Source organism: Tiliqua scincoides, chromosome 5, assembly GCF_035046505.1.
Source record: "Tiliqua scincoides isolate rTilSci1 chromosome 5, rTilSci1.hap2, whole genome shotgun sequence".
Lineage (NCBI taxonomy): Eukaryota > Metazoa > Chordata > Lepidosauria > Squamata > Scincidae > Tiliqua > Tiliqua scincoides.
Window position 1 is genome coordinate 2,273,821 of NC_089825.1, and position 26,654 is coordinate 2,300,474.

Sequence of the window (26,654 nt, forward strand, 5' to 3'; positions counted from 1 at the left end):
ATTTCTGTAAACATTTTATTTTTCATAATTAGATCAAATGGGTACAAGCTGCAAGAGAGGAGATTCCGGCTGGACATCACAAAGAAATTTTTGACAGTCAGAGTGGTTCAGCAGTTGAACAGGTTGCCAAGACAGACAGTAGATTGGGTCCCTTTAGGGAGAAGGGTGGGATATAAATAAAGTTTATTATTTTTATTATTAGATTCTCCCTCCTGGAGATCTTCAAGCAGAGGCTTGACACGCACCTGCTGGAGATGCTCTCAGAGGATCTCCTGCTACAGGCAGGCAGTTGGACTAGATGAGCTGTGGGTACCTCCATGCAGCAGCTGTTAGAAGCATGGGAACGTGCGAGCTCAGCCCCCTTGCCTGAAAATGTTGCCAACCCATTCTCCCAGGTGGTTTGTTTCAATGGTCAGGGGTGCAGGAGTGTAGAGCTGGATTGTCACCCCTTTGCCACAAGTTTACGCTAGTCTTGCAACTTCCTAACCCGGCAGCCCAGAATCCAATCTAATGTCTAAAGTTTGAATTTGCCTGTCTGAAGAAAGCTCACTAAAAGATCACTGCTTCTCCAGGAGAGTTTGTTCTAACTGCTCTTGCAAAAGCCCCTGTGGTGAAGAACCAATTCCCCTTGGGCTGGATCAGGCACCGATCAGGGATCTCTTTGGAGACAGACAACACGAGACTTAGAAGCAGTTGCCCGTCAGCTCATGCAATAATTGAGGTCTCCCATCCAAGTCAATACATGAAAAGAAACTGTTCAAGAGGAAAGATTAGTCAGGCCTCTTGCTCAAGGAGAGGAAGTTCCACCCTCATCTGCAAGACCAAAAATGCCACAGGCTTTCCAAGTTGGGCCAAGGGTGACCTCACATTTAGGCACATGGACAGTTTCCTGGAAGTTCTCAGATGCAATCGGTAATAGGTCCCCTGAAATCTCTGATTTTGTGACAGAGAGGAACATATGTCTGAGAGCCCATTTCATCAGATGCATTAAGTGGACAGTGGACAGAAATGCCACACACACAGGAGACACTGTAAATGGTGGAAACCAACAGCCAGGAGATGCAAGAGGTACAGCTCAAATGTGATAGTGACTTTCCAAATTCCACATTTCAAGCGGGGGTCCACATACATACAGAACACCACAGTAGTCCAGTTGGAAGGTTACCATCCTTCTACGGGAAGGAGGGCAGCTGGTGTATCCTCAGAAGCTGATCCAAACAGCACTTCTGGCTAGTCTCACCCAGGAGTCCAACAGCAACGCCCACTACAGTGCTATTACTTGGGAGCAAAGCTGACTTCAGCCAGGACAGCCAGTTTTGCCCCTTTTTCAGCAAAAGAGCAACTTCATCTTCTCAGGACTGCCCTTCTTCATTCTCATCCAGCCCATTCCTGACTCCAACCAACCAAAGATAAGACGAACACGGCTGTGTTTGGTGTCCCCTGACACTTAATATCAACAAAACTTAAGATACCTTTTGGAATCCGTTGGAGAGTATCAGTGTGAACAGCAGTGACCCCACTACCAAAGATGGAATGACCATCTCCTCTACACAGATAGAACTGATGGGACAGAATTGAAAATTGAAACTGGAAGAGACTTCAGGCCAACCCCCCCCCCCCCCCGGTCATCAACAGCTTCCTCTATCACACTACTTTGCACATTAGGATCCTGCATGTGGAAGAAGAAGAAGAAGAAACTTTATTTATATCCCGCCCTTCTCCCCGAAGGGACCCTGGGCGGCTTACAACATATTAAAAACAGATTAAAAACATAATTTAACCGCAAATAAAAACATATTAAAACACATTAACAGATACCCATAAAAACAGTAATCAGATAACAAGTCAGATAAAAAGAGCAAAACGCAGCAAATCATAGAGGAATCAAGCCTGTAAAAATACTAAAACAGGGGTGCTCACACTTTTTTGGCTCGAGAGCTACTTTGAAACCCAACAAGGCCCGGAGATCTACCAGAGTTTTTTTTACAATGTTCGCGCCATCATAACATATAACATTTATGTGTACGATGTATGTTGGTGTACCTTGAGCCCCACTGAGTATAACAGGACTTACTCCTGAGTAGACATGCCTAGGATTAGGCTGTGAGGCTGCAATCCTAGCCACACTTACCTGGGAATAAGCCCCATTGAGTACAATGGGCCTTACTCCCAGCTTTCCTCCCAGAGACACCTGAAGGGGGGGGGGGTCGGCACTCAGCGATCTACTCATTTTGCCTCGCGATCTACCGGTAGATCGCGATCCACCTATTGAGCACCCCTGTACTAAAAGATATAGAAAAGATGTTTAAAAAGGCCATGAACTCAGAAGGCTTGTTTAAACAAAAAGGTCTTCAGGCCTTGCCGAAAAGTCTCCAGAGAGGGAGCCATTCTCAAGTCAAGGGGAAGGGAGTTCCACAACGTTGGTGCCACTACTGAGAAGGCCCTGTTTCTTGCCACCGCCCCACGTACCTCCTTAGGTGGCGGCACTTGTAAAAAGGCCTTCTCTGATGACCTAAGAGGACAAGCCGGATTGTACGGAAGTAGGCGATCTCTGAGATACCCTGGCCCAGAGCAATATAGGGCAACACGTGTATTCCCGTACACCAAGGGTGACCAAACTTGCTTAACTTATGCCACATATGAGAAACTTCAAATATTTAAGAGCCACAATATTTGAGCATTTAAATTCTCAAATATATGCATTTTAATCCAGTGGGCGCTCAGTTTATACCTGGTAAATAATTATATACAGCTTAATTTTTTTTAATTCACTTTTTATATTACTTGTGATGCAAAAAGAAGCTTGGCCAACATATTTCTGTGAGTTGCACATTCTGTGTTAAAAAACTGAGTGTGGTTCTGGGACTGCAGTATGGCCACCTCTGCCATATGTCAACACTGTATGGACAAGTACAGGTCAGACATCTTGTCATTACCCATCCAATAGACATACCCATTGGAGTTTGAGTTTGTATATGTGACCACAGTTTGGAGGTAGCTAAACAGCAGGGGGAACAAGGCAAAACAGAGGAGGAGAAGCCCACGTCAGCTTTGGCCTGACTGGAAAATACTGGGAAATTTTAAAGCCCTGCGGAGCTGATCTTCAGCCATGAAAGCTTCCATGCAGCACAAGACATTGTACAAAGTCAGCCTTTTTCCAAATGGGGACTCAACAAGCAAAGGAAGTATACAGAATTGAGGATCAAGATTTTATTGTAAAAAAATAACACAACCCTGCAAAATCAGGGGGAGGCAAAGGGGTTTATAGTATTTTCATAGATCTGAAAACAAGTAAATTAAAGAGCAGGGATTCCTCCTCCAGGCCACAATGCAATACAGACACAGCCTGTAGCCATCCACCAAGAACCACTCAGCTGTTAAACTGTCCCACATATTCACAGAAAACCTCTCTCACACACAAAGGTAAACATGATCGCACAAGGCAGTTGCAACACCAGCCATTTTGACACAGAGGCCAGGTCTTCCTTCCCAGTTGCACACACCACTTGCAGGGTTGCAGCTCCTGGTCCAGGCAGCAGGGCACCCCAGCACCTTGGCCCCCTCAGCGTACAAGCCAAAGGGGCAGCAATGCTCAGGACAACCCCGACTTCTACACTGTGTTCTCAACACAAACTTGTGGTTTTGGTATGCCCCTGCACCCCCCCCCCCTTAAAGTCTTGCACTAAGGGCTGCAAGTGTCTCAGCTCGGTCTGCAACACAGACGAGATGGGGAGAGGACAGGCTCGGCTGAGAGACTGAAGACCTCTCCACTCCCTCTCATGGCTGAGGCATAAAGGGAATCAGTAGGGAACAGCATTTAAGAGCAGTCAAAATTACCAGCCAGGAGTGCAGATTGCTTTGCCAGCCTCATCCCCTTTCTCCCCTCTAATCTGTGGTCTTTCCTATTGAAAACAGCTCTCCGAGGCTGCCCTGCTTCATCCCAATCTCACCCATTAGCTTGCAGTCTGTGAGTAACAGCTCCAGGTGCCTGCCTGATGGAAAGTAAACCCCTCCCTATACACCAAGCATGCCCTGGATGTTGTGAATTTGCAGTACAGATGTTGGGGCTCCTTGATTCACTGGTCCAGAGTCCATGTCAGCTTCTCAACAGGCCACCTGGGTTCAGGCTTGCTTGGCAGGTTACACCAAGAGCATCCATTTCCTGATGGTCTCAGTCCGAATCACTTCCTTCTTGTTTTGCTGAGTCAACTGCAGAAGCCAAGTTCTCCTCCTGGCCCCTGAGCCTCTCTCCTGCAAGGGAAACAGTGGCAGCACACTCAGCAACCATTAGGTTACACAGGTTCACTGGAGTACAAAGCCTAAACAACATCACTGCAAACGTTAGAGGGCCAGCTGATTTCTAGAAAGCCTCCTCACAAGTTAAGTGTAGCAGCTGAACAAGCACCACACTACCCAAATACTCTGGGATCTGGGAAGATTCCATAATCAAAGCAGATGAGAAGCCCTTCCAGGGCCTGCTTCCTCCTCTCCCAGCCTGAAGCCAGAGATGATGGGAGAACATTAATGCCTCTGGGAGATGGGCAATAACCAGAAAATAGAATACAGATATCTAGCAAGCCCTAATCTCAGATAACCCTTGCATACTAGAAGGGAGCCTGAGATGGGCAGTAACACTGATAGGATCCACAAAGGACCTGCCCAAGCCCCAAAGAAATCTGGCTCCTCTCAATGTGGGGGGGGGGGAGAGAGAACACAACTGTGTGACTATGTGCATTACTGAGTCACCAGAATACTGTTGGAAGTGTGTTGGGGGGGCAGTTTGCAATACATGGCTAAAATCAGATGGAAAGGAACAGTTTTCTGCTCCTGCAAAAAACACCCCCCCCCCCTGCTCAACAACATTTCAGCCTGTACATGCTCACGCACTTATTAACTCAGCAATTGCCCTTTGTGTCCGCTTCTCAAGCTTCTCCAGTTTCTTGGCTACGTCTCGCTTTAAGTCCCTAAAGAGCAAGAGGGAAAAAGTGAGACAAATCAAATGTATGCAAGAATATCTGGCAGAACAAAATCCTTTACCACCACACAAGTCCTGGTCTTAGGGCAACAGAGTTTATCCTTTGTACAAGTGGTGCTGGGGTAGGGGTGGGTTAGAACCTCCTGTGCAAGACTGGGGTTGGGTTGGATAGTCTGATGCCTGATACTTTGTGCCAACCCAGCAAAAGGGGGGAAGAGGGAAACTAACTGAATTGCCAATCTTTCAAAAGGAAACCCATCTGATTTAAGGTTCATTCATTACAAAAAGTGCTCAGAGCAGAGAAGGATGACATTCCATTATGAAGAGATATCCACAACTACAGTGTATGCACACCACTCTAAAAATGGGAGAAGCTGCCCCAAACCAACATGTAAACTCTGAAAGTTCGAGACCTAGTAAGAGCTGCTGGGTGCCAGTTATACAGCCCTGAAGCAAGGATTAAAACAGATTTCAGAAAACACAAGGTGAACAAGTTCACACAGGTTCATTCAAATTCGCCCTTCAGCACTCGCCCTCTGGAAAAGCATGCCATTCAAAACAGCACAGTGTGACACCAAGGGCACCTTTCCCTTATGTATGGCATCTGCAGCATGAGATGAATGAAAAGGAGGGGTTGCTACAGCTGGGGAAGGGGCTTTTCTAGGAAACACTGTACTGGAAAACTTCCCATGTTCTAAATCAACTGGGTTCAGACACAGCATGTCCAATTCATATTTAGTGAACTGGTTTGAAAACACATGTGCCATGTCAATTTTACATGCTGCATACAGAGCAGAACCATTTCTTAGAAATGTGGCTAGAAAAGATCCATAAGGTAAAAGTGACAAAAAGTGACTAAACCACTTTTCCCAAAAGACCAAGGGATGTTAAAACTGAACCTGCTGTTTGCCAAGCCAATTCTGAAGTTCAAAAGGTCAAAATCCCCCCAAAATAAAATGGCTCCCAGTCAAAAATCTGATAAATGGCCAAATAAAGTGGGCACAACTTTGCATCTATTATTACATTGTCAATACGCACTAACAGAATTAACATATAGAAGTTTATTTTTTAAAAAACCGTTGGCACCAAACTGTAGTTTGAAATGCATTGTACACATGGTTTTTAAGCTATTTCTATCCTGAGACAGGCAAACAAAATCAAAGTAGGTTTTCAGTATACCCAAATTGTGCAGAAAAAGGCACCACATTTTAGGGTGGGGAAAAAACATATTGTGGAAGGTAGCTTAAGAGTCACAGAATGGGAACCTGAAAGCAAACAGGGTAGAGAAACCAAAGAATGACCCTAGGTGAGCACTAGAGGTGGCAGACAGAAGCTTTTGCAGACTAGTCAGATGCAGGGAGTAAAATCCTCAGTTGCCACCCAAAGAGAAGAAAAAGGAAACCAGGAATGTCAAATGGTTGAAAAAGAAAATGGCTTAAACACACACAAGATAAGCAGGGGGACAGTTCACAGCCATGCTGGGTTAATGGGCTATAACCAACTGCTGCTGCACTGGGTGGTCATAGCTAGGAGCTGCAGGTAGCAACTGGGGAGTCCCATCATTTTCCCTTTGGGGTCTATCTTGCCGTATGCTGTCCTTGGGTACTAGACTGGCCCTGTCAATCCCTCTTCACTTTCCCAGTCAAGTACTATAGGTTTGTGAATGACTACTGTCACTTAAATCCTTCAGATGCGAGTTCCTGACCACTGAACCAAAACAAACATGGTTGTATCATCGGGCCTGCTATAGGTAATAGGTCATGCAATGTGTTCTGAGTGCAAGCAGGGTGTCTAGCACTATGTACTTTCAGAAATAGGAATATGTCCCACAAAAAGAAAATACTACTTTTACTGGCTGCAGTTAAGGAGATACACAGCCATTTTAACCCAATCTAATTTTGGAGTGATCACCTCAGAAAAAAACAAATCGACCCTTCAAACTCACCAATCCGGTTTTCTGGGTGCCAGATTTGCCAAATCCTAGGAAAGGGAACAAAGGTATACAAATCTTTAGTAAAAATCCTTAGATAAGGGATATTCATTTCTCATTCAAAACATGAGACACCGCACTCAATGGCCTAGATGAAGACGGCTTGAAAGAACCAGGAACGTACCACTTCTTCAATGATGGGCTCCGGCTTGGCAGCCTCCAACTGGTCTTTCACCTTGTCCTCCACTAGAGGGAGAGAGAAGACCATGCAGTGAGACCATGAGAACACAGAGAAGTCAGCAGAAGACAAGACAAGACTCCCCCCCCCCCGCCACAAACAGAGTCCACTAAGAGGCCAAGTTGCACTTGGGGAATTTCTAGTGCAAGTCAGTGGCTGCCTTCACTGATGCTGGAGCACAAGGCGACTGGAATTCGCTTAGCTGGCATCCCTTCCCGAAGGAATCCTTGTTAGAGCTCTGAGACTTCATCTTCCCAATGTTTTTAGCTCCCATGTAAAACTACAATCCCCAAGATGCCTCTGGGGGAGCGATGACAAGTTGGTTTATAACTGTGTAATTAGTAGATGCAGCCTCAACCCCTCCTCAAAATTGTGTTCAAAGGGAACAGCAATCTCCAAATGGCTGATCATCACCCTCACAAAGGGCCCCCATACCTTCAGCAGATCTTGTTCTTCAGTATAAACCAGAACTGCCTTACCCCCAGGGCTCAGAGCAAATTAAGAGTTGCTGGAAAGATGCCAACCCATGTTCCCAGGAGAATGACACTCATTCCTGAAGGACAGCAGGTCTCCAGTATTTTTGGCCATGGGAGCTAAGTGGAGCTTAACAACCCAATCCTAACTATGTCCACAGCAATGCAGTGACATCAATGCGGCTACCACTGTATCCTGCAGGGGAATTTAGAGGCCTCCTCAGGGTAAGGGAACACTTGTTCTCTTGCCCCAGAATAAAGCCCAGCAGCCACCATGGGTCAACTCAGACCTGTGCTAGCTTGATGCCTGGCTCAAGTCCACATTAAGCCATACAGATGAACAGGCCTGTGAAGGGGACTAGGATTCTGTGGGTGTGGCTGCCACTGAACCCTGCCTTCCACACGACCCTTGCAAGGCTTACTCGCTCTGACAGGTGGCCAGCAGTCTTTGAGAAAGTTCTGGCCTTCCCACCAGCGCTCCCACTAGGATTGGGCTGCCCCCGTTCTTAGTTCGAGATGATCACCAACCTGAGGCAGGCTTGCCTTGAGGTACCACTCGAGTCTTGAGCTCTTCATCTTCTGGAGCATAATTCCGCAATCTGAGCTCCCTAGAAAGAGGAAGGAAAAAGAGATGCTTCAGCTTTTGCACACTGCCTGCAACATTTTTATACCACTTCCCAAACAAGCAGTTCACAGCAATGTCAAACTCACAATAAAATCAATCAAGTCATATACTAATCATATGAAGTCATAGAAGCCCAGAATTCTTTTAAACCTTACTTCAGCAGTTCACAATTTTTACACAGTGAACAAGAATTGCAACTGTATAGTAACACCTCCCAATTCACATGTTTCCCTGCACTCCCCACAGCAACTCAAACATCCAACACAACACACAGCTAAATTCAATAGAAGAGTGAGAGGTCAGGTATCGGAAAGAAACTCTGTTGGTCTCAGGTTAGCCCTGAAGGCCAAATGCCATCTGGAAGACAGTCGCCTTTGTTAACAGCCTAAAGGTAGCATAGAAACTGGTTAGACGAACCTCCCCGGGCAGATCATTTTCTAACCTGGATGCCACTACAGACTCTACCACCTTTTGCCACATCTTGGAGCAATTGGGGGGTGGGGGGGGGAGCCAGTGGCAGCTTCCTCGCAGCAAAGCCTCCTCAGAAGATAACAGACAAGGGATGATACATTTAGGGCACAATCCTAACCCCTTATGTCAGTGCTTTCCAGCTCTGGCATAGCGGTGCCAATGGGACATGTGCTGCATCCTGCAGTTGGGTGTTACTCACAGAGGCCTCCTCAAAGTAAGGGAATGTTTGTTCCCTTACCTCAGCGCTTCATTGCCCTTATGTCAATGCTGGAAAGCACTGACATAAGGGATTAGGATTGTGCCCTTAAGGAGCTATTTCCAGATTTCCCAGGCCAGGTCACACAGGGCTCTGCATTTTAAAACTAGCACTTTTAATGTGCTCAGAAATCAACCAGGCATGAGTTCCTGAGTACCTTCAGGTGTGGAATATTTCCCCCTGGAGCCTTAGGATCCAAGCTGTGGTATTCTGACCCAGCAGTTTCTTGACGGTCTTCAGAGGTAGCCCCACACAGAGTGCCTTGCGGCAATATAATCAAGACGTTTCCAGGGCTTGTTTTAGGATGGCAAGATCTCTTCTAGCACCAAGAATAAGGAGCAATGGATGCACAGCAAGCCACGTCAGGAAAGGGCGCGCTTGACTCCAGTCGCCACTCAAATCAAACTGCAAGGCTGGATGCAGGAGAACCTTCAGACCTCAAACTTGCTCCTGTGGAAGGACTGCAGCCCTACTAAGACACCTCTCATTCAATTTATTTGTCTCATCCAGGACTGAACTTCAGAGTATTAGCCCTCAACCAGGCCATTACAACTACTGGCAAGTAACTATATCAACTCAGTGAAGTGCTAGGAAAAAGGGAGCAAGAACCATGCACCAACTGCACATGGGTAACACTGAAATCCATAGTCTCTCCTCTATATCATGAAAAGCACAGGCGACAGAAGAGAACCTTACAGTATTCAGCCAGGGATCCCCATACCAGGGTGGGCCAGCCATCTCCCAAGCACCTTGTTTTGGGCCCCACCCAACAAGTAGGAGCAGAGCCATAACAAAGAAGGCACCTCCAATCCTGTCGGGGGGGGGGGGCAGATTTCATGTTCAAAAGTAGCAAAAGCCTTTCAGAAGTCAAGGAGAGTCAAAAAAGAAACATTCACCTTACCCAACTCCCAGCAAAGTTGTTGATTAGCATGACCAAGGTCGTTTCTGTTCTGAAACCAGGCCCAGAGATGGCACAGTGGCACACACAAAGGCACAATGGCCTCCAAGAGGACAGAGAGCACTGCTCTCCTTGAAGAGGCATTAACCCAGCCATTTTCAACCACTGTGCCATGGCACACTGGTGTGGCGTGAATGGTCCCCAGGTGTGCCGCAGAAGTTTGGTGGAGGGTCATTTATTAATAGAACCATTGGGGGATATGAGCTCCCTGCCAACAGTATGGTGTGCCTTGTCAATTGTCAAAAACCGATGGTGTGCCTTGACAATTTTAGTACCTTGTCAGTGTGCCATGAGACAAAAAAGACTGAAAATCACTGCATTAACCAGTCATTGAATGGCCTCAGCCAGCCTCTCCTGGCATCACTCACTGCTCACTACATCTGCAGGTGCAATCTATTTATCCACGGATTTTTTGTCTCAAGGTGAATGGGGGAGGGGAACTGAAAGTCACACACACCTCTGCCTCCTTTGCCCTGCGCTGGCTTCTCACTCTGTTTCCAGGCAGCCCAAAACACTGCAAAAAGGCTCTGCCTCTCCCAGGCAGGGAAATAGCCCTGGAAGAGGTTCCCCTTGCGAAGGAACTGTAACACTCTTGGAGCTCCTGAGCCCGCAGAGGGGCTGAGGAGGGGAAGGGGGGACGGAAAACTTCTGTAGCCAGAGAACGTGCAGCAAGGTGGAGCGCTCTCTCTCTCTCTCACAGACACACAGGGGCAGGTGCGGTAGCAACAGAGGGGATAGCTTCAAAAAACCCAGGGAGTGTTTACCAATTTCCCCCTCCCCCTTGAGAAGGTGCAGGCTCTCCAGCCTACGGAAACAAAACAGTCCAGCAAGCAAGCCTTCAAGCAAGCAAAGCATGAGATTTAGGCTACAATCCTCTCCACACTTTCCTGGGAGTAAGCCCCATTGACTACAATGGGGTTTACTTCTGAGTAGAAACGCATAGGACTGGACTCTTAAAAGCTCAGCATCCCACCTGTGAAAGGGGGAGGAGGGGGAGGCAAAGGAGCTGAGGGGAGGGGATTGAGAACAGCTGCCTTAGTTTCCTTCCAGCCCCAAGTGATAGGCTGTAGCGTATTTGTGTAACTCTATGGAATTTAGCACGAGTTTTTTGTTAATTGCACCGAGTCAACGGAACTAACTCAGATAAATAGGCTCCACCTATACTTACTGCTCGCACTCCCAAGTGCTAGAAGTTATATGGGCAATTGCAAGACCAGGTCCACATTCTCAGCCATGCAAACGTGGTATGGCAAAACCAAGGACAGCTCCACCACAGGAGCCATGGCAGCTACAGCAAATGGCAGAGGTTTGATCTCCAGAGTGCCTTGCAAGCATGAAGGAGCAACTCCCAAGCAGTCTACATTCTCAGGAGGCAACCTGGAATTAAGGAGGCCTCACGCTAATTGGAGAAGCTCTGCCAGACAGGACTGTGCAGATGCAATTGTGGTGGGAAAATATCCACATTTCATCACCATAGAGCACCACAGAGCAGAGCACCTCAAACTCTGGCCCGCAGGCTGGATCCAGAGCTCCAGCATAACAATCTCGGGCGTGGCACGGCAGCGGCGAAGCCTCACTATCCTTTCTTCACATCCAACCTTTGCAGAGGGTCACACCAAGCAATTGCTTCTCCCGGGCAATCGGGGCACAGAGCCTTCTGGGGCAATATGCAGCAGGAGAGGCTGCCTGGCACAACTTTCTGCAAAGATCGGTTTCCAAGAAGGGAGGCTGCGGCATGGAACAGTACAGCTTTACCACTGTCGTGGCATGCCCTACACCAGCCATTTTCAACCACTGTGCTGTAGCACACTGGTGTGCCGTGAATGGTCCCCAGGTGTGCCATGGGATTTGGGAGAGGGTCATTTAATAGTAGAATCATTAGGAGATGTGAGCTCCCCACTGGAAGCACAGCGTCATTTGTCAAAAAATGGATGGTGTGCCTTGACCATTTTAGTGCCTTGCCAGTGTGCCATAAGATGGAAAAGGTCAAAAATCACTGCCCTAGACCATGATGCTGGAACACTGATCCAGCCTGTGGCCACAGTTTGGAGGCCCCTGCAATAGAGTAACCTGGGGTCTCTAACCCATGTCTTCACTGTACCATGAAGCACTGCAAATTCTAGTCAGTAGACAAGAACACAGTTCCAACAATCTGTGCCAGTTCTCCATTCCAGCAGCTTCGGAGCAGAGGTGGGGTAGGGGAGGCCACCAAACAGAGAGTGGAGATGGGGGAGGGGGACACACAAGCAATGTGTCAAGCTCTTTCCCAGGACTAAATGGGGAGCAAATTAAGTGGGCAGACCTGGCACAGCTCAGATGGATGGGATTTAAATACAAATATTTTTAAGCAAGGTGAGCTAAGGCCAAATATGTGAGAGGATTGTAACAGCAATATTCTAATGTGTGAGATTGTGCAGAATTGGACAGGAACTTGAATTCATGTTCAGAACTCTTAAATAACAGAACAACATTTTTAGTAGACAGCATCAAGTTCTGGAGATACTTGAGCGACGGGGCTCGTGACATTTTTCACAGTCACAGGTGGCCAAAGGAAAATGTTTCTAGTGAGCAGCGCCATGCAGCAACAGACCTTCCCTTTCTCAGGTAAGACACAGTCTCTCTACCACTAGACATCATAGAAAAAACCAAACAGGGCTTAGTCATCTGATGGGACATTTCCACCTGCACATCATATCAGACAACCAGAGTGTTTATTGGCCCCTCAATGTTCCTGCGATGCTGCCTTGCAGGAGACATGACACTCAGGGTACCTGTTTTTACAGTGCATTCCACTAATTAGCCCCGAATCAACAGAAACACCAGGAAATGCAATCGCAAGGTCATTTATTATTCACCAACCTCGGGATCACATAACACACCACCAGGCAGCTCGCTTTCCTCAGACATGGCAACAGGAAAAGCATGTTTGCTCACGACAAACAACGCCGGTCTTTCCCTCCTCAGCAGGGGGGAACAGGAGGTTCGAAGCATGGCTCCCAGTTTGCAAAACACAATTCACATGGAGCCAGATCAGATTATACTCGGCTCAGCAGGGGAGAAGGAACATGGTTTCCTCCCCCTGCACATCTGCCACATCCCCAACACTCATATGAGGATATCACCTTCAGATACAGTCTATACACACAGGTTAGGGCTTTTCAAACTGGGGCGTCGCGACGCCTCAGCCTGTGGGCCCTGGCTTCTGTCCCCTTAAGGGGTGGGGGCAGCCTGGAGGCAGGGAGAAGGCAGAGGCACGATCCCCAGGATTGCGCTGCTCAGGGGGCTGCAGGGGCTTGGGTGCACTTACCCAAGCCTCCTGTAGCCTCCCAGGGGTGTGGGGAGCCCAGCGCGACCTTCAGCAGGGCTCCCTGCAGCAGTGAAAGTGACAGCGGAGCAATCGCGCTCCACTTCCTCTTTAGCGGAACTTTGGGTTCCGCTAAAACTTTAGTGCACTTTGGGTAAGTGCACCCAAGCCCCTGCAGCCCCCTGAGTGGCGCGATCCTGGGGATTGTGCTGCTGCCTTCCCCCCCCCAGCCCCACTGCCCCCCCACAAGCACTTACAGTGGCTCAAACTCTCCACTAGAGTTTGAAAACCACTGACACAGGTTATAATCATTTCTAGGGCATCTGCCATGCAATTTTGACTGAGACTGTACTCAAAAGTGACCGTCTTGTAAGGACATCTCGGATGGGGCATACATAATGGGGGTGCAAAAAGGGCAGAGGCACTCCTGTTCCCCTCCACCTCATGGGCTGGATTGGGGGGGGGGGTGTAATCTGACTAAGGAAGCATATCTGCACAGGTTAAGACAGCCAAGTTATGAACATAGAGAAAACCTACTTGTGCTTCGCCACCTCCTCTTCCTCCTCTTTAGTGTCACCTCTGAAATGCTTGACCTCTGGTTCACCATCACCTTTATTCTGCAGGAGAGAAAGAAAACTGGGTCAGTGAGAACGCCCACCAAGCCTGAAGCTAACCTAGCACAGCAAGGCAAAAACAGGGCTGCCGCACGAACTGCGTGTAAATGATGGCTCAGGCACCAGCATTTGGGCTTCATCTTGTTTTGCTCTAGACTTGCCTCTCAGCAATTTCCCACTGCGTGTGCTCCGCATGAAAGAAATGGAAAAGGAAGAGCTGGGATGCACCAAGCAGTTATATTTCTATTATTGCTGGTTGCCTGAGCCCATTCAGCAAGGCAAGCAGAAAGCAGGGCCTTTGTTGATACTGGAGCAACTTTTAAAATTGTGGTCCACAGACCAAAAGTGGTCTGGACTGCATCATCAGGTGGTACGAGTAGAGGCACTGGTTTCCGGTGAGCAAGACAGGATTATAGCCTTAATTTTACCGAACACAATGGACTTACTTCCGAGTACAATAAATAACACTGTTTTCAAATACCTCCAGGTACAAGATTATGATAAAAAACTAGTACACTGCTGGAGGCCCTTTTTGGAATGAGAATAATGTCAAAATCATCCTGCACTCCAGTGCAACGATGCATTTGTGTAGCGCTTTCAGAACATGCAAAATGCTTCACATTATGTTGAAGAAAACCCAACAACCCCGCTGTATGTTAAGAATAAATGTGGCAATCCCTAAAGGATGAGCAAACCAGAATCACGCACAGAGTGCTCAATACAACAATGCTGAAGATTAAAAAAACAAAATGATAGAAGGGAGACTGAGGAACAGTTTTCCATGCAAAGTACTTTGAAAACTTTTTTTTTAATTGAAAAGCAGCATATTCAATATTTCAGTAATCATCAACCTGCTGATCAGCCTAGAAGTTCTTCTAATGGAACGGTGGCAGGCAAATTTTTCCAATAAAAGGTTTCTATCAAATGATGCTCAAAACATACACGTTGTTCTATCACTGGTTAAATCAGGTATCAGCACAAACAAGACTAGAACCTCAGTTCTTTAGATCCAGGGAAAGAAACCTGGGAAACTATGTCTACCACCTTCTTGGTCTCCTTTAGGAATTCCTGACAAGCTCCCTGGTCAATCTTCCAATTGTCTGAGAGCTGGATACAAGCCCCACTCCTGAAAATTCTCCTGGTGACCAGCAAGTTGAGACCCCCCTAACTAAGCTGGCTCCCCTGCCCGCAGCTCCTCTTCCCCACAGGTTCCAAGCTTCAACATAAACCTTCTCGACTACAGTCAGTTTCTCATCTAAGAAACCTAAGACCCCTTCTAGAAACTCAACCCAAAGGCTAGTTTGGGCCCAACACACAAGCAGACTTATAAGAACCTGTGAAACAGCCTTACACCAAGGCTGACCACCTAGTCCAACATGGCCTACACTGCCTGGTGGCAGTTCCCCAGGGTGCCAGTTCTTTCTCCATCACTTGCCACCTGCAATGCGTGGGACTTTGAGCCATTTGTCAGCAGAGAAAAACTGGTCCCAATTTCCAAGATTCTGCTCAGCTTTTTAGTGACATTTCCCTGCTGTTTCAACAAGCCTTCTGATTTCTTGGCCTTCTTAACTTTTTTTATACATCTTTTAGTTTTTTACAGGCCAGATTCCTCTGTGATTTGCTCTTTTATGCTCTTTTTATTCTGTCTACTGTTTTTATGGTCTCTGTTAATGTGTTTTTAATATGTTTTTTATCTGCTATTTATTGCCAATTTATGTTTTTTAAATCTGTTTTTACATGTTGTTAGCCACCCTGGGTCCCTTTTAGGGAGAAGGGTGGGATACAAATAAAGTTTATTATTATTATATTATTATTCCCCCTTTTTTCTGCAACTCTCTTGTCTCCAGCAACAGTTTCAGTCTTGTCAGCCCTCTGGGACCTTTATCAGAGGGTGGAATTTTCGAACCGAGCAAACTGGAGAGCTTACTCACTGCATCTGCTGATGGACAGATGGTGACAAAACTCCACTTGGCTGCAATACACTAAACAGATGGCAGGTGGCGACACAAGAGCCAATCACAGACAGAGGCAGGGCCAAATGCTCTCCTCTTCCCTGCTTCTGGAACCAACTGCTTTGCTCAGGAGTTTAACTCTCTAAGAACCATCTAGGTGAGCAGAACTTCTTCAGACCCCTACAGATCAACAGCAAAATCTGTTTTCTGGATTCCCTTCCCCACTTCTGGGGAACATATGGAGGACTATTTCCTTTGCTGCTAATTTTTGTTTAAATGTGGGCACTGAGCACACCCAACTCAGAGTAAATGGGGTAAACTTTGGGGGATGGGGAATTTGAAGAATGCCGCCTTGCCTGCTCACAAAGGCAGAAGTTTCTGCACCCCTGCCATTCCAAGGTACTGCAGGGGCTCTTGCTACAAAAGGGCCACTGTCTGTTTTGCTTGGGCTGTCTGAAATTCCATTTATACAACTGATGTAACATACACCTCCTCCACACCTGGTATTCAAGATGGAAAGCAGAGGTATTTCACCTCATTTTCCAAGCAAGCTACAGTTAGCAATCAGAGGGTGCTACCCTACTGCCTTCGAGCAGATGCTCAAAAAGATTAGAAGCAGGGCGAGTTTCATGGCTTGCCTCCAAGCTTGGCAACCATCCAGCAAGGAGTCAAGGATCATGCCCCTGCCTCTTCATCACCACCAATGCACAGAAGACGGTTGCGACACTGGGGCTGCAGATCTGCTGCAAGCGAAGGGAGATGCTGGAAACATTCCAAGCACCCAGGAATAAGTCAACTGGGAAAGCGTCTCCCAAACCTTTGCTTCCTAACTGCTGTAGGGCGTTCAGTAACGGTACCCAGGATTGGAGGTTGCTGCTTTGTTCCCCCCAGCCCTGCTGTAAGGGCACGCAGGATTTAAACATCCTTCAGACATGCCCACCTACTTGGAGAGGAATGTGCTTATCTCCTCCACCAGTTTCCCCAGAGCCAGCTTGCCTGAGAGTTCTCTTAAAAGCTCCGCGGCTTGGCCTTCTTGAAGTCATAATCCTTGTTCAAGCACGGTGGGTTGCTATGGAAATGACTGATATCACCAGCCTGAATGTAGGACTTCACACAGGAAAACAAACAGGGGGAGGGGGAAGACTTAAAAACCAAAGGCCCTTCAGTGCTTCCATGAAAGTCAAATCCTTGCACTCCTCCCTACTGAGCCAATGCAAGCACACGTGTGCATCAGTCACAAGGGCCACAGGTATTTTCCCTGTAACAGAACAGAGAGCGGGGCTGTCAAAAGGTGGAATCCTCGCAAAAAATCTGCTGCCCTATACAATGTATAGCATTATGGCGCTAATGGGGAACCACAGCCAATGGCCCAGTAGGTGAAGGGAACTGCCAGTCAAAAAAATTTGGGAATCGCTGAGGTAAGGGAATGACTGTTCCTCGTCTCAGGCCTGGACTGCAGCTGCATCAGCGCTAGAAAGCTGGATGGCATTGGGCTCTTACAAACTCTCTTAAGCATGGTTCCACACATTCCTACTCTCATGGGTCCCAAAATATGGTCACAAGGGGCAACCACCACACTCATTCTGGAGACCACACACCTCTGGTTTCCCACAGGAAGGAAGCCTTCAACTTTCCCTGTATTCTCTGGGCACTGCAGAGAATACAGGGAAAGGTGAAGGCTTCCTTCCTGTGGGAAACCAGGTGTGTGGTCTCCAGAATGAGTGTATTCTCTGGGCACTGCAGAGAATACAGAGGCAGAAGGAATCTCATTTGGGGCTGAAGATACCCACCACTCCCACCCCTCTTCTGAGTACTCTGCTATTTGCAGAGGATTCAAGAGGGACAAGGCTAGTCTTGCAGGGCATGTCAAGACATGGGCACACTCAGGGGCAGCCACAGAATTTCACCGTTGCTTCAAAAGCTCAGCTTGAAGGGAGAGACTGATCTCCTCTTTCTTAAATTGACTGCATGGGCTAGACAGGATGGGGGAGGGAGAGGAAATCAGAGGCTGTAAGTCATGGCTAGCTACCAACACCAAGAAAAAACCGTAGTCCAGAGGTTCCCAAATTTGTTAGCATTGGAACCCACTTTAAAAAAGCATCAAACTATCAGCTGCTCAAAGCTGTGTGGTTATAATGATGATTGGGCTGCAGTGATCCCCCCCCCCCCAGTAGCAGGTTGTTTAACCTATAATGCACAGAGGCAAATCCACCTTGTCAATTTCACAACCCAACAAAAACTGGGTCCTGGATCTAGTTTGGGAACTGCTACTGACTTTATGTCCCCATCCTCTTGACTTTATGGAGAATGTCAATAAAACCCAAACAGTAGCTTAGTAGGGCCCACTGCACTGCGAGAGAGAGTTTAACGGGGAAAGAAAACCTTGTCCAGGCAGCCACATTCCAGAGGCAGCCCTATTTTAAGCACCTCATGTTTGCTCCTCTTCCCGCTGTTATCAGAGATTGCAGGCTTCTGTGCCACCCAACTAAAGGCTAAAATGTTCCCTTGGATTTTCACAGTGCTGAAGCAGGTGGTGGCGTGGAGGGAAACACAAGCCAAAATCCCATCCACTTGAAAAAATCTAGATTGTGCAAAAAAGGGCAGTATGACCAGGACAAAACTGGAGAGGATGCAGAAAATATTCAGATTTTTAAGTTATGCCAGTTAAAAACCCACTTCCCCCCACCAAGACAAAGAGGTGAGACAACTGCTAATGATACACACAGCTGATGTACCCTCCCAAGGAGAAAAAGGGGGATAAGGGAAACTGATAGTACACGTATGCAGAACGTATTTCTCAGAAGGTAGAATTTGTAGGGGGACGGGGAGCCTCATCTGCTCACTTTAGGATTCTGGGTTCTTCCCATTTACACAGTCACAGAACAAAGAAGAAGCTTAACTTCCTCAGCCAGGGCTGTGCCAAAAGGGATCATAACTGAGAAATATAATCTACCATAAGCTACTCAAAGGCAAAAGCCTCTCTTGAGCACGGTATCCACTGTCAAGTGCCGTGTACAGCAACATGGCTACGTTAACTCTCATATTTAAGTCAGGAGCAGCTATTTATATATGTATGATACACGCACACTCATAATAGGTTAATTTCCAGCAACACCAGGGACTCCTTTGCAAATGTAACTCACATGCTTTACACATACCAATTAAGCACCCTGACTTGGGTGCAAGACAGATCTCACTGTGCATTTATGGACGTGATCATTAACCAGTTTCTTGAACCTTTTCTCCCGTTCCATCCCGCTTCAAAAACTAAGTGAAAAGGGCCTGCTGCAAAAAGCCAAAGCTACCTGACAAGGGACAGCTCCCCAACGCTGCAAGCCTCATTAGCCAAGTCAGGGCTTGTTCTCCTCCCCCCACCCATTTTTAGAAAAGAAGCTTCTCTCTCACAAACTCCCCTTTCCTGGTAGTGGTTGGCTTCTTCCCAAAAGGAGTCCCCTCTGCTGGTATCTCTGGAAGATAAGCTTAAAAAAAGAGGGGGACTGGGGATGGGTCAATCATGCAAGATGACCTTGGATTTAAGCAACTCCTGCAGTCAAGCGCTCCAGAATAGGGTCAGTGTGTGCCAAGTCAATGGAAGCATACAGGTGGGGGGGCACACTTGACCACTGCACCAAGCTGCCACTATGAAAGAGAATTCTCTGGAACCAAGCCCACTGGCGTCAAGAGGGCCACCTTGGGCACTCAACATCTATTCTGTCAGCACTGAAAAGCAACAATGAAAACTCTTACTAGTCTGCCCACCCACCAGCACATACCTATGAAAGTAACTTGTTGATGCAAAGGAAACAAGAGCCCTCTTTTTGTTGGGCAAAGATCACCTGGAGAAGATCCTGACTCGCCAACCTGTTCCGTCAATTGACAAGTTTTGCCTTCTAAGAAATCTTCTTGCATATTTTTACTATTCAACATTCCCCCTTTTTCCCCTAATAGTAAAGCAGACCAGTGCATTTTAACTTTCCCCCTCCACTGTTGATAGTATCTAGAACAGCAGTCTTCAAATGATGGACCGCTGCTCTTTGGAAAACTTGTCCCCAGAGCAAACAGAGCTAACCAATTTGTAGGGCAGCCTCATATCTTCCTTCCTGATCTCCCCAGAACCTCGTGCTGGGCAGTCATGTCTGTTTGTGCTGGGCAGCCATGTCTGCCCAGAAATACAGGTGCAGAGCCTGCTGGGGAAAAGGGCAGAGAAAGTGGCTTACTGGTGCAAAGTTCTGGGGAGATCAGGAAGGAAGATACTAGGCTGTCCTGCAGGACAGTAAGTTTTGTTCATGTGGGGGCTGTTCTTGGACGCTGGATCTGGGCCACAGGCAGGTGTTTGATGCCCGCTGATCTAGAACATTCAACTTCTAGCTTGACTTTGCTACTCAAGGTCAAGCATGCATGGACATGCTTCTTGGATGTCTCAGTATCTTGACTCAGCCACCTAAGAATTTGAAACATTTTTCAGCCCTGTGAAAGCCTGGCACTTCACATTTTGAAAAGCTTTCCTGCCCAAGAATTTTTTCCCCAAAAAAGTAAGTCACTAGCAGCCAACAAGTACAAACTGAGCCATCTGGGAGTAGGTAATACACTCTGTTGGTGATTCACAGAAGAAGATTGCAGCTTGTTTGTCACAGGGACATGGCATGCACACAGTCCTGCTGCAATACATATGGTTGATCCTGGCTTGAGGCAAGCTCATTCCATAGGGAGAGAGTGCTGCGGGTCTCCGACTGGAGAGCCTTGTGGCAGAGCCCAGGCACCCGATTCCCTGAGCCACCCAGACTGAAGAAGCTCTTGGCTCGATCTGCACTGCAGACCTGCAGCAACACCACCACCACGGCCAGAGCTGGTACTGCTCCTTTTGTGCCCAGGGAATCTGAACAGAAAACAAGAGCCTGGTTAGATCTCCACAGCAGTTTCTACAGGCCCAGGTCCCTTAGTCCGAGTAACATTACTCAGCTGAAGTTACAAAACAAAATGCCCTGCCTCCTTCAGTACTCAACCCCACACCATGCTTAACTAAGCTTTCTCTCTCTGACCCTTCTGACTACAGACTGAGCCTCATTATTCCCTTTTGAGTAATGGGTTCTGTTCCCTGAATTCAGTGGATGGCAAAAATCCCACTAAAGCAAATCAATTTTAAAAAACAATGTAACTATGTCCCTTTGCTCAGTGATTTAAAAACAGCCTTGCTGACCTTTGTTATGTTAAGACAAAGTCACTATCAGTCTCTCTCCAGGAGAGCCAGCAACCCCTCCCTTCACCCAGAGCAAAGTGATCTTTCTTTCATGTGCTGGGGGAAGGGAGGGGTCCCTTTGCCTTGGAGTGAAGCTTGGAAAGAGAATGATTTCAGCTGGCTGCCCTCTCTCACATTAAGGCTATTGTTAAATGATGGTTTTCCTTTAATTTAAAAAGCCTTTCTCATGAGCTGAGAAAGAAAAATCTGTGGAATCTGGATAATTAGGTTATACCTATAATCACTTACATGACTGTCTCTCTACAATAGTGAAAAAACAGGTTTTTAAACTGTGATTTTGAAGGGATGCATTTTTCCCCTTCTCTGCGGATCAGCACGTTCCTTCTCATTTGCGATGGCCATTCCTGTTAAGTCAAATCAGTATATAAAAAATCTGTGTATAACAAGGCTAGACCTGTATTGTCTGTCTGACTCAGCACTTGATCCCAGCCTGTCTTGACTACATTGGCAAGCTCCACAATTGGACCCCACTAGTGGCAGTATGGTTCCAAGCCAGACCAAGGCCTGACAAGGAGTAGGGGATGCTTGACACACATGCAACTGATCAAAAGATAGTTCAAGTGCACTATTGCCCCTCCTGGCAAAAATTCCCTCAAGTAACCATTACACAAAAAAAACCTGAATATACAGAGGGAATAATGTGACCCAGTGGAAAAATTTATGGACTCTAAAAAAGAAACAAAAGGAACACAATGGTTATATGTGGAAGGTATTTTGCTACAAATCCTTCCATTTTCCAAGTACTTGTAAAATGTGTTTAGAAAGTCCTCTCACAATCATGCCTGCTCACCCACTTCATGATTTATACAGCACACTGACTGGCGCCAACAGGTTTAAAAATACAACTGTTAATTCTCAGAGTTGTCACATTCACCATGCTGAACCTGAGATATTTCAGCATTTTTCATACCATCAGCTGGCATCCTGAGAGTCTGAACTTCCTGCTGACTCCAAACACCAGTTCAACACTTCTTAGAATCAGTATTTTAGGAGAAGGTGACCTGAATCATAGCCTGGAGCTTGCTGGAAAAGCGAAAAGATACAACTTTCTAAACCTGAAGGGGCTTTCTCAAAGCAAGGCAGCTAATTTCCTTAGCAATGCCAAAATATTGTAATTACTTACAGTACAGGCCAGTGGTTCCCTAACTTACTAAAATCACAGTGCCCTTCGTCCATGGCACTCTGTCGCAGAGGCACCAAAAGCCAGCACTCCCCCGAAATTGCACAAACTTTGTACAAGATCTCGCAAGAATCCCATGAGCTCTCTCATGACCTGAGGTTAGCCAAGATGGTGGAACCTGGAAGAGCCGGAAGAAGAGGCCACCAGGGACTTTCCGTGACACCCCTATGAGTTTGCCACAGCACAGTTTGGGAACCACAGGTATAGGCTACATCACAAACTTGGCTCACGGTACTTTACCAGGCATTTTCTAAGACATGAGTAACATGTGCCTACGGTGGAAATCTACTATATGAGCAGGGATCAAGTGCAGTGGCTCAAGGCCCAATCCCACTGAATGGGATGAAATGAGGATGAGGACAAAGATATGGGTGCAACAACATACAGCTTTTGTTGCAGGGATGACATTGTTGCACAATGACTGGGGAATAAAAAAGAATACCATCACTCACCCAACTAGGTCTCACCACCAGGAGTTTCTAGGCTGGAGGAAATCCTTTACAAGGAGAAGGGAGTGCATAATGGAGGGACGGAGGGGAGAGGGAAGCCAGATGTTAGCATGGAAACCAGAGAGAATACCTGGAGAAACAGAGGCTAAAGAGCGGGGGGGGGGGTTACGCAGTGGCAGAAGGATTATAATGCCGTTGTACAAATCTATGGTAAGGCCACACCTGGAGTATTGTGTCCAGTTCTGGTCGCCGCATCTCAAAAAAGACATAGTGGAAATGGAAAAGGTGCAAAAGAGAGCGACTAAGATGATTACGGGGCTGGGGCACCTTCCTTATGAGGAAAGGCTACGGCGTTTGGGCCTCTTCAGCCTAGAAAAGAGACGCCTGAGGGCAGACATGATTGAGACATACAAAATTATGCAGGGGAAGGACAGAGTGGATAGAGAGATGCTCTTTACACTCTCACATAATACCAGAACCAGGGGACATCCACTAAAATTGAGTGTTGGGCGGGTTAGGACAGACAAGAGAAAATATTTCTTTACTCAGCGCGTGGTCGGTCTGTGGAACTCCTTGCCACAGGATGTGGTGCTGGCGTCTAGCCTAGACGCCTTTAAAAGGGGATTGGACGAGTTTCTGGAGGAAAAATCCATTATGGGGTACAAGCCATGATGTGTATGCGCAACCTCCTGATTTTAGGAATGGGTTAAGTCAGAATGCCAGATGTAGGGGAGAGCACCAGGATGAGGTCTCTTGTTATCTGGTGTGCTCCCTGGGGCATTTGGTGGGCCGCTGTGAGATACAGGAAGCTGGACTAGATGGGCCTATGGCCTGATCCAGTGGGGCTGTTCTTATGTTCTTATGTTCTTAAGGAGAAGACTGGGGAAAAGGAAAGAAGGAGCCCGAAGATTCCAACTACAGCACAAAACCATGGCTGAGTCTGTGTTCACTGTGGCCTAAATCACAGCTACAGGCAAGGAACAATCCCCTTGGTGTGCTACCCAAACTCTTGCAGTGGGAAAAACGTGCCTCTCTCACCAGGCAGTTCCTCCTACCCAACACTGCAGGTACTCAGTGTCATTTCAGTTGGGCAACCCAGCTGTTCAAGCAGCCACAGCAATGGCTGAGGCAGTTCACAGTATGCCTGAGGCCAGGCTCCCTTCCTTAACTGGTAAAAGTTCTGGACTCCAACACACATAACACAAAGAAAAGGATAGTAATTCTAACAATGTTGTCAGTTTGACTGTATACAAGACACAAAAGATGGGGGGGGGGCAATGGACAGGGTTGCAGAGGCCAAAGGATTTACCTGTATCTGCTGGGAGGAGGAGGGGATGTTTCAGAGATTGTGGGGCTGGGGTACTAACACTGTGATCTCCAGGTTCGGTGATGGGAAAAGGCAGACTAGCCTCAGCTAGTTCCAAGGAGGGAAACCAGCAAAGGGGGAGGGGAATATGTGCTCTAATGAAATAAAGCTTGGTCTTTTCCCTAAGGGTCTGCAGGACCTGGTGCTCTGCCATCAGTCCAAGCAAAATCACGCAACTTACACAAGTGAACAAGGCTGCAACTAGCAGTGAGTTCTCTTCTGGAACCAGAGACAGATTCTCACAGAAAATGGGAATTCACTGGTTCTAGCCCCTCTATCATACTGGACCTTCTACGGCCTTCACACTGGCCTCCAAGAGTCAGCAGGAGACCCTCAATTCTATCTGTCCTACCTGCCCTCTTGTCATACTTCAACTGATGTACTGGACTAGAGCCAAGTAAAGGAAAAAAAAACCAGATTCAGGTCAGACCAAAACCCAAGGGCTTCCCAGGAAAGAGACAGATGGAGCCTGGCAGTTTAGCTCCCTTTCCCCCCATTTATATTCTACTGCTCAGTTCCTACATCTATTTGTGTGTCACTAGGTCCCATGACAGGTCTGAGAACCAGGGCTGCAGAGTCAATCCAAAAAGAAAAAGGGGCCAATTTAAATCATGTTTCCAACTTTCTGAATATGCATGTAACTGTCTAGTTTCTGTAACAAACAAAAGTTTCCTTTACAGCAGAAGCCTTGTATTTGTCAAGACCACCATTCCAAATCTCTGGTCATGTATCCCAAAGGTCTGGTCTCTTATCCCACAGGATATGGGGGAGCAATTATGAAATTAAGAATTTCTCTTTGGCTCCCCTTATACATGTGGGGACACTAAGCATGACCACTATTTGAAAATGAAATTCCCAGAAGCAAAGGTTGGCAATCATGGCAGAACAGCATTTTCCCATCACATCAAAAGTAAATGTTCAGGCTCTTTGGCTTACACCATATGAACAACCACCACAAGACATGGTCCATTTTAAAACACCAGAAACCACCATGCATTTTTGTCCCTGGTTTGCTTTTTTTTTTTTTTTTTAAACAAACACATAGGAAAACAGGCTGTAAGGACTTTATGGGTGTCCAATGGGTGTCAAGAGATTTAAACACATTCTTATCTCTTCTGCTGTAACCAAAGCATGTGCTTATATCCCTGCCATTGAAATGAATGGGGTAGTTGACAGAACCCTGCCCAATGGGTGGGATAGTAGGGTTATGAGATAGTAGGGTTATGAGATTTTAAGATATGTTTAATATGTATGTTTGTATTACACTCAAATATTTTAAACCAGGTTTTTAAGAAACACTTAATGTAACATTTTTAAACCTAAATTAAACTTGATTTAATTTTTTAAAGAGACTTTCCCTTTTAAAAATCACCAGTTTTTATTCGTCCTAAGTCTTGATAATGACTGCTTGCTAAAACAATGAGCAAGTCCAACAGCCAGTTAAATTTATTATCTGCAACTTGATTCCTGAATTTAAACAGCAGCGCATGAATTAAGCTTCCTCCTTCAGCCAGAGCAAGCCACATACCTTATCACACCAGTCCAACTAGTGTTCTCTTTCCTTTCTGTATTATTTGGGAAAAAAAAAAAAAAAGACTTTGCTTACTGTGAGCCAAAGCTGCCTGTGAAGACAGACAATGCACCAGTGAAGCACACACAGGGACTCCAACACATAGCCAACCAGAGCTGTTGCACCCATGACCAAATGCAACCAGAATAATTTACTTGTGTAAAATGCTACACTTGGTTTCTCAGAGTGAGAGGAATGAAGTACAATCAATTACTAGCAGAGCTGCAAGACTTTCTACCCAGATTTTAGGAAATTTGAACTGAGACACAAGGCAAAGTATCAGACCACTTACAACTCCTGAGCCTCCCCTTTTGGATTGGCGCAACTAGTTGTGTGGGGTCCAACACACTTCCATCCTTGATCCCCAATCCCACCATATTGAATAATATTGAATTATGCAGGGAGAATTCCCTTGGTGGATCTGACCAAAGACTTACTCAATCTAAGAGGCCGTCTTCCCCCAAATGAACCTGCTTACCATTTAGTTCTGCTTTAGTGCCTTCCTTTCCCCTGGGGGCTGCGGGATAAGAATAGGCCCTAAGTTTGGCTGTACTTGTTGTAAGAGGTGACTAAACAGCCACCGGGTAGATGGGACTTGTCAGACTGGGAAGGCAGCTCATCTGAGAGAAGGAAAACTCTGATCCCAAACCTCCACTGCCTTGTGGCTACATCCAGTTATGGAAAAGGCTTCAGGAGTCAACCTCCAGGCAAAATCTGGAGCCGGAGTCCCTGAGGCAGTTCATGGTTGAACACAGTCATGTTCTGGCAACTCCTGCGACACCGCTGGAACCAACCGTATTGGCCTCTGCCTTTCCATTGGACCATTTCAGCGATGTAGAGAGGGGGGATTTGCTGCATGGGTAACAGCCTATCCTCCATACCTACTTTACCCAGGCTTCGCACACTGGAGAGGACACTCTGTTCCAGAACCACCATTCAGAGTGTGACACCATAGTCTTCGGAGACTGAAGGATGCCAACACACAGTGCCTTCCTCCACTCACCTTCTTAGGTTAGGTGGGTGGCTACTAAAGAGA

General features: G+C 46.8%; 1 protein-coding gene across 1 annotated transcript in view; it reads right to left on the reverse strand.

The window, feature by feature from the left end:
- Positions 1-1,674: 1,674 nt before the first annotated feature.
- CCDC12 (coiled-coil domain containing 12) overlaps positions 1,675-26,654 on the reverse strand; it is a 29,514-nt gene continuing 4,534 nt past the window's right edge. Inside the window, exons 2-7 of the mRNA XM_066628053.1 lie at positions 13,768-13,847; positions 8,145-8,224; positions 7,090-7,151; positions 6,921-6,955; positions 4,888-4,964; positions 1,675-4,251 (exon numbers count right to left, since the gene is read on the reverse strand). Of these exons, the coding sequence (XP_066484150.1) occupies positions 4,172-4,251; positions 4,888-4,964; positions 6,921-6,955; positions 7,090-7,151; positions 8,145-8,224; positions 13,768-13,847 (414 nt within the window). The 3' untranslated portion in view covers positions 1,675-4,171. The remainder of the gene's footprint in view (positions 4,252-4,887; positions 4,965-6,920; positions 6,956-7,089; positions 7,152-8,144; positions 8,225-13,767; positions 13,848-26,654) is intronic.